Below are 14653 nucleotides of genomic sequence, written 5' to 3' on the forward strand. Positions count from 1 at the left end.
CACTTTTTAAATATATTTATTTTTTATTACGTTAAATTGTAAATTTAGTCTAATTTTTTAAATTTTTTAAATTTAATAGATTTTCAATAACTTTTAAAATATATTCGTCTTTTATTAGGTTAAATTATAAATTTAGTCTAATTTTTTAAATTTTTTAAATTTTTTAAATTTAACAGATTTTCTATCACTTTTTAAATATATTTATTTTTTATTATTATAAATTTAGTCTAATTTTTTAAATTTTTAAAATTTAACAGATTTCTCATCACTTTTTAAATATATTTATTTTTTATTACGTTAAATTGTAAATTTAGTCTAATTTTTTAAATTTTTTAAATTTAATAGATTTTCAATAACTTTTAAAATATATTCGTCTTTTATTAGGTTAAATTATAAATTTAGTCTAATTTTTTAAATTTTTTAAATTTTTTAAATTTAACAGATTTTCTATCACTTTTTAAATATATTTATTTTTTATTATTATAAATTTAGTCTAATTTTTTAAATTTTTAAAATTTAACAGATTTCTCATCACTTTTTAAATATATTTATTTTTTATTACGTTAAATTGTAAATTTAGTCTAATTTTTTAAATTTTTTAAATTTAATAGATTTTCAATAACTTTTAAAATATATTCGTCTTTTATTAGGTTAAATTATAAATTTAGTCTAATTTTTTAAATTTTTTAAATTTTTTAAATTTAACAGATTTTCTATCACTTTTTAAATATATTTATTTTTTATTATTATAAATTTAGTCTAATTTTTTAAATTTTTAAAATTTAACAGATTTCTCATCACTTTTTAAATATATTTATTTTTTATTACGTTAAATTGTAAATTTAGTCTAATTTTTTAAATTTTTTAAATTTAATAGATTTTCAATAACTTTTAAAATATATTCGTCTTTTATTAGGTTAAATTATAAATTTAGTCTAATTTTTTAAATTTTTTAAATTTTTTAAATTTAACAGATTTTCTATCACTTTTTAAATATATTTATTTTTTATTATTATAAATTTAGTCTAATTTTTTAAATTTTTAAAATTTAACAGATTTCCTGTCACTTTTTAAATATATTTATTTATTATTATGTTAAATTATAAATTTAGCCTAATTTTTTAAATTTTTAAAATTTTTAAAATTTAACAGATTTCTCATCACTTTTTAAATATATTTATTTTTTATTATGTTAAATTGTAAATTTAGTCTAATTTTTTAAATTTTTTAAATTTAATAGATTTTCCATAACTTTTAAAATATATTCGTCTTTTATTAGTCTAATTTTTTAAATTTTTTAAATTTAACAGATTTTCTATCACTTTTTAAATATATTTATTTTTAGTCTAATCTTTTTAATTTTTAAAATTTAACAGATTTTCCATCACTTTTTAAATATATTTATTTTTTATTACGTTAAATTACAAATTTAAATTTTTAAAATTTTATACCAAATTGTTAGAATAATATATTGTCTACTTTAAGCATTCCCTTAATCAAGCTCGACTCTTTTTTCTGGAGCCCGAACAAAATATAACTCCTTTCTCTAAAGTCCTCAAACAAAGGGTACAGATTTCTACCAAAGAGCCCGAACAAAATATAACTCCTTTCTCTGGAGCTCTCGAACAAAGGGTACAAATTTGTACCTACAAATTTAAAATTTTATACCAAACTGTTAAGGGTAAGATATTGTCCACTTTGAGCATCCCCTTAATCAAAGCTCGACTCCTTTCTCTTGAGCCCTCGAACAAAATATACCATTTGTTCGACATTTGAAGATTCTATTGACATGGCTAGTTTATGGCATTACTCTACCATGTTAGGAATCACGAGTCTCCACAATTGTATGATATTGTCCACTTTGAGTATGTCTTTACTCTGGGTTTCATAAATTCATGATTTTCCACTAAATTAACGAACGTCAGACTCACTCCCAATAATCCAGCATTTATTTATTGAAAAAAAAAAAAAAAAGTCTATGGTCAAACACATAACAGCTAAAAAGTTAAAATTTTCTCAATTTAGAATAAAATGTGATAATGAAATTATTTCCATTTTAAAATATATTTTTTATAATTATTATATGGTTTAAGAAATTTAAAAAATCTAACGCCGTTGGAATTAAAGCATGCAATTACTTTAATATTTATATATTAAAAAATTGAAATTATTATTTTTGCCACTAAAATCCCAAAATTTTCAATAATAATATGATTTTTATACGATATTTAATTTTTAACACACACATATATATACATTTTTCGATTCTTCCTTCCAAACTGCTTCCCTCCTCTCTCCCGGCTCACCTTCCAGATCACACCAGGTCTCTCTCTCTTCTCCGTTTTCAGTTTTCCTTGATTTTTCCATTTATTATGAGTATATATGGCAGCTCCTCGGGGGTATATTTGTTCTTATCATCGGGCTTCTTCAGGAGGGGATTTCAGAGGTAGATCTGATGTACTTGGTGGTCGATCTCAATTACTCTTCTCAAGATCATGATGGCCCTTGAACGCAAAGGTGCTTGTTTGCTCTGGTTTCGTTATTTGAACTGTTTAAGTTTTCTCCCAACTGGTATTTGTTTCTTTTTTTGATCCAATCAATATGAATTTGTGCTGATTTAGTCGCATTCTCTTCCTCCTGCTCGAGGGGGATTCTGCGACTTTGTTTTGTACATTTCCAAGCGCTATAGTAACTCTAATTCTGTATAGAGTTGTTGTTGTTATTATTTTGAGCTGAGGGCAGTTCTATTGGGAAATCGAGGAGTCAAGTGAAGAATTGATATGGACATTGCCCTTTTGAGTTGACGTTAGTTCTTGTTGCTTTTTTTCGTTATGGAATTTTGAGATCAGAGGGAGGCGGCTGACCGGAGATATTGATATAATAACACATGTATTTACAGAGTGGGTTTATGAGCACCATACTTCATAGTATCTAGGAGTTTAGATGCCAAGAGCCATTAGTCAGAACTCTTGTACTTCAACGCTTCTTTAACATTTAAAGCATTAAAGTTCAAAGGGTAGGGACTTTGTTAACTGAGAATGATCGTCTGGGTTTTTCTTCTTTGGGTTTTTCTTCTGTTTCTTTAGGTAATTTTAATCTTAGACAGAAAATTTGAATCGAGGTTTTATTAGCTAGTTTGGAATTGAATCACCGGTGGTTCAACGGGCGTGGAATGTAACTTTAACCACTGACTAGCACGGCTATTTATAATTAGGCGATTCTTGGTATGGTGACATTATTAGGAGGACTTATATGAAGCAATTAACAATTATTGAATGTTAGATCTTCAAGTTTAAAGTTAGCTACTTCAAGAGGCATGATCTCTCTACCTCTTCTGACCGATCATCCATCTTACCTCTAGCAGCTTTTTGAATTTTTATAGTAGTTGGGAATGAAGGGTACCAGGGCTCTAGTTCAAGATAGATTATACATGTATGAAGTATCATTTGTCACTATCTCTTTTTTTTTTTTTTTTTTAATTACATTCCTGTTGTGTGGAGTCTGTTAAGATCTCTTATGAATGTGCCGTTTTTTCTTTTGGAGGAGATAAGTAAAGTGGTTTTTAGGTTTGCAAGAGATAAGTCCCTAATGCCCTGATGGTTTCTCCATGGAGGTAATTGTGAGGGCATTAAAGAGGATTTTTTGAATGGCTTTTTGAGGAGGGTTTTAGATGCCTTAATAAATGAAACTTATGTTTGTCTCATCCCAAAGAAAATGCAAAACATGATCAAGGACTTTAGGTTGATTACTGTTGTTATAAGTTTATATAAGATTATAGCGAAGACCTTGGCTGAGGTTTGAGAATTCTTTCTAGTGCAACTCGAAGACTTCAGGAGATTTTAGTGGGGGAGGAAAATTTTAGACCATTTGCTCATCACTAACGATACCATCAAGGACTTTAGGATGAAGAACTAATGCAACTCGAAATCTTTTATGTGGCTACAGATCTCTTGATTTATGCCAATTCAAATGCTAACCTCCACAAGTGGTTGGGATTCTGGCTGCTTTTTTGTGCTTTTCATGTATAAATAAACTATTAGTTTCCTTCTTTAAAAAAACCACCCCGTCGTTTGTACAGTTTTGAGAGCATTTTTGCAACACCCTTGGCTTGAGGGTTTCCATTTTATATATCTTATTATTTTAAGGAAATGTTTAATATCCTATTAGATAGCTTTGGGTTTCAGTTTATTCTCATTTTCCCTCTCTCTATTAGCATTTCCAAGTTTCTTGTTCCTTCCTTTCTGATTTCCTTCCCATGACATCCTTTTTCTATTCCTGTATTTTCTTCCCCGTCCTCCTGATTTCCTCACCTTGTTTTCTTGTCAGCCATCCTTTTCAAATTTTCCCTTGTTGTGCTGTGGATGAGCAACAATGATCGAGTATGCAACTTCCGATTTTGTTGATGAGAACCGGTGTTATCTGCCCCGTAGAGATTTTCTTAGATAAATGTCAGAATTTTCATTACTGAGGAAACAATACCAGAGGTGGAAAGCAATTTTTAGAGTTCTCTACGATATTGCTATCCTGTAAGCCTCCCTTGACTTTATGTTGCTGAAATGACATCTTTTGAATCAGTATGAATCTGCCAGTCGCAAGAAATGGTAATAGTTTTACCTCTTTTATTCCTGGTTGCAATCCGGTAATTTCTCTTCCAATTGAAACTTTGACCTTTTATGCGACATTAAGTGGTTAAATAATTACTAAAACCTAAAAACTTAAATTGATAGATTACAACGAATTTAATATTTTTATCAATATTTTGATAGTTTCTCTCACTTGTGAGATTGAAAATTTATGAAATGCCTAACAAGTGAAACCAATATTAATTTGGAAAGAAATGGCAATACTTTGATATTATATCAAACATCAAATTACCAAATACCACTGGACAAAAAAGATTTAGTTGATCAGTTATAGTAAATTAAATATTTTTTAGTGCGATATCTATCTTTGTTTTCCTCCAGGAACACCTATGGTCTTCTAAATGTTTAACTTTATATCTTTATTGGATATTGTTTTAGCCATATTGACTAGAGAAACCTTCTATGTTCTCTATACAATATTTAATTCAAAATCATTTTAATTTCTTTTGCTTCTTTGTTTGCAGAAAGTATGCAGAGGAACTGTGAGGCCTCTATAAAATGCCTCCAGAATAATGGAATGCCATTCAGTCTGCAACATAGTGGAAATTCTGTTGATGGTTTCCAAGAACGTACAGATGAAATCAGTTGTTATAGCAGCAATGATATTCCTGAAACAAACCACCCATTGGTTAACAATTTTATTGAACGTCCAAATGAATTTCACAACAAACCTGCTTATCAGCATAATTCTGGATCATGGCCTGCCTTCCATTTTGACTCTCAAAAGGTGCAGCAGTGCCAGATGAGTGCTTCCGAATGCCAGTTCTACTCTTTGCCAGTGGAGAATCGCTTCCATTATGTTCCTTTCAAAATGTTCGAACAGAATTACCATTGTGATTTTCGGCTGCAAGAGTTTCAATATTTTGTGGTTATAGACTTTGAAGCAACATGTGACAAGGATAAAAATCCCCATCCTCAGGAGATAATTGAGTTCCCATCTGTCATTGTAAGTAGTGTGACTGGCCAACTCGAAGCTTGCTTTCAAACGTATGTGCGCCCAACTTGCAATCAGCTCTTAAGCGACTTCTGCAGGGATCTAACTGGCATTCAGCAAATTCAGGTTTGTTTGAAGCTTAGCTTGTTTTTCTTCAAAGAAAATAATTACGCTTGGAGGTTGCATCTTGCTGGCATGGAACAAACTTGGTGGTGTGATTGATTATCGATTTTCCTTATTGTGTACTACATTTAGGGTGTTTTTTATATTTAATTTTTTAAAAAATATATGATTCTTATCTTTTCTGATTCACTTATCCAATCTCCCTCCATAGTCTTCGTTTGGCACATAATTTTCTTTTAACGATTTCGTTAATTTTCTGATGTTGTAATTTAGGTGCCTTTGAAGTTTGGTTCTAACGTGTGGCCTACCACTACCTATAATAGGGGTCTTCATGGGTTGGTTTGACTAAGATATAGACTTGAATTGAAACCTAGCCGAACCCTTGAAAGCCTTATAGTCTAAGGGAAGTATCTTGTGTTCCATGTAGCCTTTGGAGTCTTATAGTCTCATTCTATTTCCTTTATAATTCTATTTGGTCATTGTTTATCTGTTAGGACCTTCTGATTTTTATCTTATCTCATTGCTGTCTATAGGTGGACAGAGGTGTTACTCTCAATGAAGCTCTCCTCAGGCATGATAAATGGCTTGAAAAGAAGGGGATAAAGAACGCAAATTTTGCGGTGGTAACTTGGTCAAACTGGGATTGCCGAGTCATGTTAGAGTCGGAATGCCGTTTCAAGAAGATTCGGAAGCCTCAATATTTCAACCGGTAAATGATCCTCACAAAAGCTGTTTCTATGCATAGTACAAATAATAGTTTAAATCATATCACGATAACCTAAATAATCATGAACTCGGAAGTGCACTAGAAGAACAAAATCATTTTAATGCTATTGGTTGTGCTGTTAGTAATCAATCAAGGTAGGAGCATCCTCACATTTGGAGCTTAAAATCTCGCAGGAAAAACAAACCAAACAGTTTATCATTGATACCTTCATCCTTCAGCCATTTGCCTGGTCTAACTTTTACAGCTTTAGCTGACGGTGCAACTTTTCATCTTCTCTAATTTGCCCCCAATGACTATCAAGTGTTCAGCATTTTTGTTTATCAATTACTATTGTTTATAGCTTCAGTGGGAAAACGTTCCTACATTTAGTAGGAAAGTGCTCTGTTTTTAGCTTTAAACGGACTGGCATATTTCATTTGCCTTTAGAATAGTATTCCCTTTGAATTGTTCATTGACAGTCAGTTACATCTTCAAGTAAAAGAACGAACATACATCGATAAGAAAAGGCGTCATCTGCATTCTAAAATACTCGGTGGCACCCATAACTTTTCACCAGTAGATAAACACAGTTATAATTGCTAAAGAATTGTATATTTATATTTAGTACTGCAATTTAGTTCTTACTTCTCTCTTCTGATTTGACTGATGACAGATGGATCAACTTAAAAATTCCATTTTGTGAGGTTTTTGGTGGACAACGATGCAATCTAAAGGAAGCTGTTGAGATGGCAGGATTATCTTGGCAAGGTCGTGCTCACTGTGGTCTCGACGATGCCAAGAACACTGCACGTTTACTCGCCCTTCTTATGCATAGAGGCTTCAGATTCTCCATCACCAATTCATTGATGTGGCAGACTTCTGACTGCCCATTTCAATGGAAACAACAACCCCCAGGAGGCGTTACATTCCCGCCGCAACCACCATTGAAATCAAAGCCTATGCACATTCCCATCTTCCATTACCACCCCTACTGTATCTGTGGGGTAAGGAGCAGCAGAGGTATGGTTCGGAAGCCAGGACCAAAACAAGGGAGTTTTTTCTTTGGCTGTGGGAATTGGACTGCCACCAAGGGGGCACGATGCCATTACTTCCAATGGGCCTCTCCCTGATGCATGGAAAGATTTATGAATCTACTTATTTGAAGCGTTCACTAAAGGAATTTATGTAAAGAAAAGAAAAAGAAAAAGAAAAAAAAAAAAAAAAACAAAAGAGGAAAAAAAAGGTTGTATTGAAAGAAATGAAGCTTGATATCTGTCTCCTGATAGAAGGTGCTTGGGTGTGCTTGTGAGGTTTCTGAGTCATACAGAACTAAAAAGAGTTGGTGGTTGAGTTATGAAACTATGGTCCTTCAAAAGTGGCGGTGCAAGCTTTTTGGAGGCTTCCCAACTTGTAAAGCTGACTTGACTTTATTGACTGGAGAACCTATTGGGGAGTGAGTTGCGAGAGTTGATGGGTAGTTTAGGATGATGCTTTTCTAATGATCGATTAGGCATGCAATTATCTGAAGGATCTTTTGGATAGCTATCCTTCGCTTTGCTTTTTATTCTTAATCTTAATCTAATGGCAATCAGTAGAATGCTAATATCAGCACCCCGCCCCCCCAATGCTCTTAATTGGTCCTATTGCTTCTTAGTCTTTCCTTTTAGATATGAACATCTTTTTTCTTGCATGGTTGTGTTACAAGCTACAACAAACATGATATGGTAGCTTTTCATCTTTTTTTTATGAAACAGTTATTTATGCGTTTTAGAATGGCAACAAGAGGGAGAATATTAGGATTAGCGTGGAATATACTCTTTTCTTTCCATTGATGTTCAGTTAATAACTGATTGGCGTATAATTTTATTAGGTGGAATTCACGTGTTCTTTATACTTTCAGTTTGGTTTTAGTTCGAGTGAGTACGAATATATCTATAATGGTAGATTTTTTTGTTAATGAGTATCAACTTTGATTTAGACATTTTCTATGTTTGTCAATGATTTCTAAGGTTACGTTTTCTAGTAGAGATGTCCACGGTGGAAATGGGAAACACTTTTTCATCCTCGTCTCTACGACAACTAGTAAGCAGGTGGAAGTTGTTTGCCTCCTAATTTGTAATGATATATTTAAAATATTAATAATAAAAATTTGTGAAATTCCAAATTCTAAATGTGCCCCAGTTTTTAAAACTGTTTTCTAAGAGAAGGTTGGAGGCTTGAACATACATAGTTCGACGACCCATCTTTTAGTCGGCTGATTTAGGGCCACCGTGATACAAATGAAACAATTGTATGAAGTGAAAAAACAATCCTGAGATGCTCGTCAAATGTAAGAAGGAAACACGACTCTGCAATTAGAATACTAAACCATCTATGTTAATCACATATTAAGCCTTTTTAAGCTCAGAACCTGCTACTGTTTCTATTAAACAAACAACAAGAGGGCAAGCCATATGATTTTATTAACGCAACGGTGTATGCCACATCTCTAACAGCCGCTTTAACTTCACAGATTTGTGAAATTACAAGCTTTACATGAGAAACTGAGGGCCCAAGTTATTCGTAAAAATTTAGAACTAACAACATTATTATGTATGTAAAGCTTCACGCTGAATTGTAAGTTGATTGTAAGTTCAGCAAACTTAAGGGACTCTATGAAAATCTGTTCTTCTATGTGAAAAAAGCAGAACAAATTACCAGATGATAAGGGACGTCAGTTTTGTACTCAATTACTCCTATGATCCCGTGTCCCTCCAGACTTTCTGGTCCAAATTATCGACATAAGTAGAATGCTTCTCAACAATATGTTCGATAATATGTTTCTCTACTTCGTCGCCAACCTGTTTCGGGTCACGCCGAACATGAATATTTTCATTATCAGTAACAAGTGTTACCTCCTCTTTGCGGGTCAAAAGTTCATTTGCAATGACCATATGCATCTTGTACTTTTTTAGAGCTGCATTGGCCTTTTCCAAGAGGATTTTTACATCAGTCTCTAGCTGTTGTTTAAGCAAACGGAAAAAATTTAGTGAAAAAAAAAAAGTAGAAACCCATAAGGGAGTGAATATAGAAGACAAGAAATAAAAGAAAACACAGAAAATATGAAAGCATCCCAATAAATAATAGTGGGAAAAATCAGCTAAGGTTTGGAGAGAGAACACCATGTTCAGGCTTTAATCTTGCAGAATCAAACCCTAAATAAGTATCTATTGGGCAGAAAAAAGAAGAGGGTTAATCACACACTTCCACCATTGCCCTTTCTTGAATTTTTTTCAATGGAAGCTTTTTAATTGTTTTAACTTCAACCAAGATCTCCCTAAATCTATTCAATTGGCTTTTAAGCAATTCATGTGCGGCAGTCATTTGTTAAACGAAGAATGGTTCTTCGAAACTCGATTCCAGCTCTCCCATGGACCGTGTGCTCTGTAAGAACTGAGGTCTATGGAAGAGATTTGGGGATGGGATTTGTCAGTGCACTTAGTTTCCTTTTTGTTCGTCTTTTTTTTTTTTTTTTTGGGGGGGGGGGGGGGGGGTGCTTTTACATTACGTAGTTTCAACCAGCAGAACATACCTTGAAGGAGATACAGTACGCCGTTGGAGCCCATTCACTCCTTAGCACTGATAGCATCTTTGGCACCTGAACAAGTCGCATGTCCAAAGGGCCTGATCCTGACTGAATCTTGTGCTCTGCCTGAAATGAAAACGCTAGAAAAATGGATAAAGGCAATGATCGGAATGTAGTTCCACGAATTGCTAAACCAATGAATTGACATTTGACGATTGAGAACCACTGTTAAACAAATACATATCATTCTCGTTTGCTTAAACAGGAGGAAATATTTGAATTCATGTCCTTCACAATCTATTTTCTTCATTAAACCAAGAGGTGGAGGTGCAAGTATAAAACTAGCCATCCATGACAGTACAACAGTTCAAGCCTATTGATCTTTTGGACAGATACAGGCTTCTATATGACTACAGATCTCACACGCAAGACACCCAGGCACACACATCAGATGTAAACCACACGTATGCTGCATAAATGCTAATCCTAATTTGTGTAACAGCAAGGAAATTCAGAGATGAGAAGAATTATTGAAGCACGCTGAATAAATGCACATTAAAATCTCTTTTTATTTGAACTGATGGTAAATAGGAAACAATTACTTTTGTGCTAAACCATTACCATGCTCTCCCATGGAACATAAAAGTCAGACACAGCTGCAGCAAGATAAAAGAGTGCATAGGGCCCAAGACTCCTCAATGATGTCGCAACCATGTGCAATATCTGCAAAATAAAGAATACGATTAAGAAAAAACAGTAGATGATAATGCAAATAGTGGCCAAATTTTGCTGAACTGTACATGCCATAAAAGAGAGAAGTTTTTTCTGGATAAAAAAGAATATTTAACCACCTATGCTTATAAGCTCTTAATATGTTCCTACACAAACTTGTTGAAATATAAGCTATATGCATGAACTAGATCAATTACTTGATACATTGGATTGTGCATTTTGACGTACACGAATATTAAGATCAGATGCAAGTATGCACCACTGTTACTTTTGTGTCCTTTTTATCGTTTGTGGGAGTAGTACTAGTATATAAAGGGGCTTCTCTCCATTGCAAATACAGAAAGTACAATTTTTTTTTAAAAAAAAAAAGAAAGACATTCGATAGAACTATTTTCTTCCCTTGTGCTCAAGTTTGATAAGTTTCACCTCTTTAAACTTCTAGGATCTAGAGTGGTATTTTCACTTGTGAACCCCATGAATATGCTTTCCCCAAAATTTGCATAATTTGAAACTCTGGCTTTGAATTAAAGATATAGTAAGTTTTGACCAATATAAGGCATATATTCTAATACTAGATCGCTCCTGCAGCTAGCACACAAATATGGACATAACGTAACCTAAAAGATCGGGTTCTCCCAAAAAGAAAAAGAAAGGAAAATTACCTGAAGATACTCAAAAATGGTTGTGAAAGGAAGTTTCAGAAGTGTGCCATCTGCTACTGCCTGCAATATGACATCTCAAATTTTGCTAATCGATGGTATTTCCTTATCAACCAAGCTAGATATGGTCTAATACACAGAAAATATAAAGAAAAATCAGAATCAAAATTGAGTGATGATACTATTAATTAGTCCATACAGCATGATGCTCACTGATTGCCCACTTCACGGCTTCTGAATAAGGCTGGCGCACTGTATTTGGAAATGAATTAAAGTCACCTCACTATGAATTATAACAATTAATCAACAAAATAAGAGTGCTGGAAACGTTACTTAACCCTGGGCCCCAGGTAACAAAAAACTTCCTCTTTATTAAATTCATCGAATAATAAATCAGTCATCCCAAGTCGTCCCTAACTATTTAGAGTGAGGATATTATACCTAAAGTCACTATTCCACCCAAAAGGTAACTTTTAGTTCAAAACAAAAGGAAAGTTTCCGTGTACACCTATGAACAAATGCTGTTTTCAAGAACTACGATGTATCCAACAGAATACGCAGGAAATTAATTTCCCATCGACAGCAGATGACACTATCACAGACGTAACCAACATAGCATGGATAAAGTTAAGGATCAAAAAATCAAAAACCTTGGATGCCTGACTCATGGGTGAACTCAAAACACTCCAGGAATGGATAATCAGGAAGCAAACTGCAATATGGTTGACAGGTTCCCCTGATCACAGAGCCACAAATTAGCCCAGGAGAGTATCAAGCTTTAACCTGGAATGATTCTTACAGTATGCGGTTCCAACAAAGATAAGTGCGTACTTCCGGTATAAGAAGATAACCGAATATCCAGCCTTCAAAAAGTACCTAGGAGAAATTAGCAAGATCACTTAAAAAGAACAATGTGTGATCTCTAAAATAACACGTGAAGTGTAATGTCATTTACTCTGTGGATGCTGCACCTCTGTGACCTGAGCTGAAGTTGTCTATATAGCGAACACATCTTTGCTCTAAAGGAACTGTGGTGCCCCCAGATGTCACACAAACAACTTTCCTGGCACTTCTAGTTCCTATACTTGCAAGTAAATTGATCCAAAAAAAAAAAAAAAAAAAGGTAAAATTGCAAGTTTAATTACTCAATTTTTTAGGACGGTTTATTTAATCATTGTACTTCAATAAAGTTTGTAACAGATATCTACACTAGATAAGTGTTAAGTAATGCAAGTACTGGCAAGGTAATCCCCCAAGTAGAATATTAGAGAATAACAACTAATCAAAACAAAGAGGCATGCTTAAGAGATTAACGAAGAAAGAACTTGCCAGATGAATTCATTTCAATAAATTTTTTCAAATCTTCACTGACGTTCTCAATATTCCTCAAAGGGGGAGCTGAATCAAAAAATGATTTGATTTCAACATCTAGGGCCTCTTGCGCTTTCTGCTGTCCGTGTACATCCATTTGGAAATGTCCTCAAAGAGAATCAATATCAAAAGCTCGCCCTGAATTTCAACATGGAAGAAATTTTAATCACAATATAGCGTGGATTGAAAAAAAAGAGAGAGACAGACAGACAGAACCCATAAATACCACTAAATATTTTATTTGAGAAAGAGATTTTATTTGAAGCAAATCCCTTTTTTCTTTGCCTTTACGAGTTGAAGAATTCGGATTTTGATTCTTTCGTATCTTCATAGAAAATTTTGAGAAATAGAACCATCTTATTTGGACTCTAGGAAACAACACATGTTAACAAATACATCCAAAGCATTTGTGAAATGCCCATTGTGAACGCAGCCTGATATGACTCCATTCAATGAATTAACCCTTGGGCTCAACCCTTTTCTTGTGTGGTACAGGTATTGGAGAGCAGCGTCAATCTCTCTATAGGGAGCAAACCCCGAGATTAGTGCATTCCAAGATATCAAATCAGGCCTCAACCCACTTGACCGCATCGAGTGAAATGCTTCCATCGCCACATCGAAAATACCTTTTTCCATGTAAGCGGAAGCAAGCACAGTCCACGAAACCACATCTTTTACACTCGTATAAAGAACATTGATCGAAAGTCTAAAATCCCCACAATTACCATAGAAGTTCATGAGAGCATTCCTAATGAAAATATCAGAGATCAACCTCTTCTCAGTGACATACCCACAAACCATTTACTTGTCTTCACCTATTGTCTTCTAGAACATACTATAAGAATCGTAAGCTCAATGTGTTTATCAGGTAGTATTCCCTCATCAACCATCATCTGAATGCCACAAAAAGATCACTCCACTAATCTGACCAACAATACGCCCTAAACCAGAGCTGTGTAATCTGGCAATGTTCTCACAGGAATTTCATCGAACAGCTTACAGTCGCTATCCACAAAACTTCACATTAAACTTCGCCAATTTGTTTGCAAACAATCCATCAACTCAATGAGAATTCAATTTAGCAACCTGAACATTACAGCTAAACAAAACTAAAGTACGACCAATTGGGATATTAGAACCTACATCATTACAACCCGTACTTTTGGCAATTGGAAAAAAACTAACACTGGGATCTTTATGGACCGATACCGCATTGAAATGCATCCTAGAAGCTACATTCATGGAATTTCGGGAAAATCTAAAAAATTAACTCTGAAGGCGATGAAAAGCCAGAAGAAGCATTGTTTGACGAAAGAAAAACCATGTTCCTGAGTTGCCATATTCGGAGGAAAAAGCTGAAACCAATCCACATAGAAAAAGAAAAAACTACATGACCTCGGAATTTAAGGATGTACCTGATCTGTGTAGAAGATTGGCAGAGATTGAGATGGAGACGGTGAGGAAACTTGAATCTGTACTGCTCGGAAACTTTTGCCGCGTTATCGTTCTAAATGGGCGCTCTTTACAGGTGAATCAAGGATAAGCATAAATTTGTGTTTCTCTTCAAATCAAAATTAAAAATTAAAAATTAAAAATTAAAAATTAAAAATTAAAAATAAAAATAATAAAAATATTCCAAAACTTTGATTTAGATTGGACACTAGTGTGTCTAGACATTCCCCTATATTTACTGGGACATTGTAACATTACCTACTGATAACATACACGAATCATTGCGATCATGAATAATTAAAAGTTACTATCTATATCGAGAATGACACATTACTTTTCGGTGGCTCAATCATAGTAATTTTACAGTTAATTGTGCTTTAATTTGAGCAATTCTATGTTGAGTGATCTGGTACGAATTTTGTAGGATACAGTGAGTGGTAACAAAACATGTTGAAAAGACTCGTGTGT

General features: G+C 33.7%; 3 protein-coding genes across 5 annotated transcripts; 1 reads left to right on the forward strand and 2 right to left on the reverse strand.

The window, feature by feature from the left end:
* The first annotated feature begins 2233 nt into the window (after positions 1–2233).
* On the forward strand, positions 2234–8003 carry LOC111798656 (uncharacterized). Of its 3 annotated transcripts, none has more exons than XM_087125442.1 (6): positions 2262–2323; positions 2432–2517; positions 4327–4601; positions 5108–5703; positions 6234–6409; positions 7080–8003. In XM_087125442.1, the coding sequence occupies exons 3-6, from the start codon at positions 4577–4579 to the stop codon at positions 7534–7536; spliced, it is 1254 nt and encodes a 417-aa protein (XP_086981568.1). In that variant the 5' UTR covers positions 2262–2323; positions 2432–2517; positions 4327–4576; the 3' UTR covers positions 7537–8003. The 3 variants fall into 3 exon arrangements, with proteins under 3 accessions (XP_023537711.2, XP_086981568.1, XP_086981569.1); XM_087125443.1 differs by having other exon boundaries at positions 4327–4526; XM_023681943.2 differs by lacking the exon at positions 4327–4601 and having other exon boundaries at positions 2234–2323.
* An 842-nt stretch (positions 8004–8845) lies between these two features.
* Positions 8846–14289, reverse strand: LOC111798026 (phosphopantothenate--cysteine ligase 2). The gene is made up of 10 exons (XM_023680975.2): positions 14149–14289; positions 12692–12871; positions 12318–12441; positions 12194–12238; positions 12013–12098; positions 11562–11614; positions 11366–11425; positions 10593–10694; positions 9978–10097; positions 8846–9405 (listed from the first exon to the last, which is right to left on the reverse strand). Exons 2-10 carry the CDS (start codon positions 12828–12830, stop codon positions 9142–9144), a joined length of 993 nt encoding a protein of 330 aa, XP_023536743.2. The 5' UTR covers positions 12831–12871; positions 14149–14289; the 3' UTR covers positions 8846–9141.
* On the reverse strand, positions 13091–13534 carry LOC147791577 (pentatricopeptide repeat-containing protein At5g27110-like). The gene has a single exon (XM_087125546.1). It carries the CDS (start codon positions 13532–13534, stop codon positions 13091–13093), a length of 444 nt encoding a protein of 147 aa, XP_086981672.1.
* Positions 14290–14653: the final 364 nt, after the last annotated feature.

This window comes from Cucurbita pepo, chromosome 7 (assembly GCF_057944985.1).
Source record: "Cucurbita pepo subsp. pepo isolate OVF chromosome 7, ASM5794498v1, whole genome shotgun sequence".
NCBI lineage: Eukaryota > Viridiplantae > Streptophyta > Magnoliopsida > Cucurbitales > Cucurbitaceae > Cucurbita > Cucurbita pepo.

Bases quoted from the DNA above. Each gene is read 5' to 3' on its own strand.
- LOC111798656 (XM_087125442.1), top strand. From the start codon at position 4,577: ATGAATCTGCCAGTCGCAAGAAATG. The intron at 5,704-6,233 runs GTTTGTTTGAAG...TGCTGTCTATAG, and splicing joins CTGGCATTCAGCAAATTCAG to GTGGACAGAGGTGTTACTCT. The intron at 6,410-7,079 runs GTAAATGATCCT...GACTGATGACAG, and splicing joins AAGCCTCAATATTTCAACCG to ATGGATCAACTTAAAAATTC.
- LOC111798026 (XM_023680975.2), bottom strand. From the start codon at position 12,830: ATGGATGTACACGGACAGCAGAAAGCGCAAGAGGCCCTAGATGTTGAA. The intron at 11,615-12,012 runs GTTTTTGATTTT...TTCCAAATACAG, and splicing joins CCATGAGTCAGGCATCCAAG to TGCGCCAGCCTTATTCAGAA. The intron at 11,426-11,561 runs GTATGGACTAAT...GTCATATTGCAG, and splicing joins CAATCAGTGAGCATCATGCT to GCAGTAGCAGATGGCACACT.
- LOC147791577 (XM_087125546.1), bottom strand. From the start codon at position 13,534: ATGGTTTGTGGGTATGTCACTGAGAAGAGGTTGATCTCTGATATTTTC.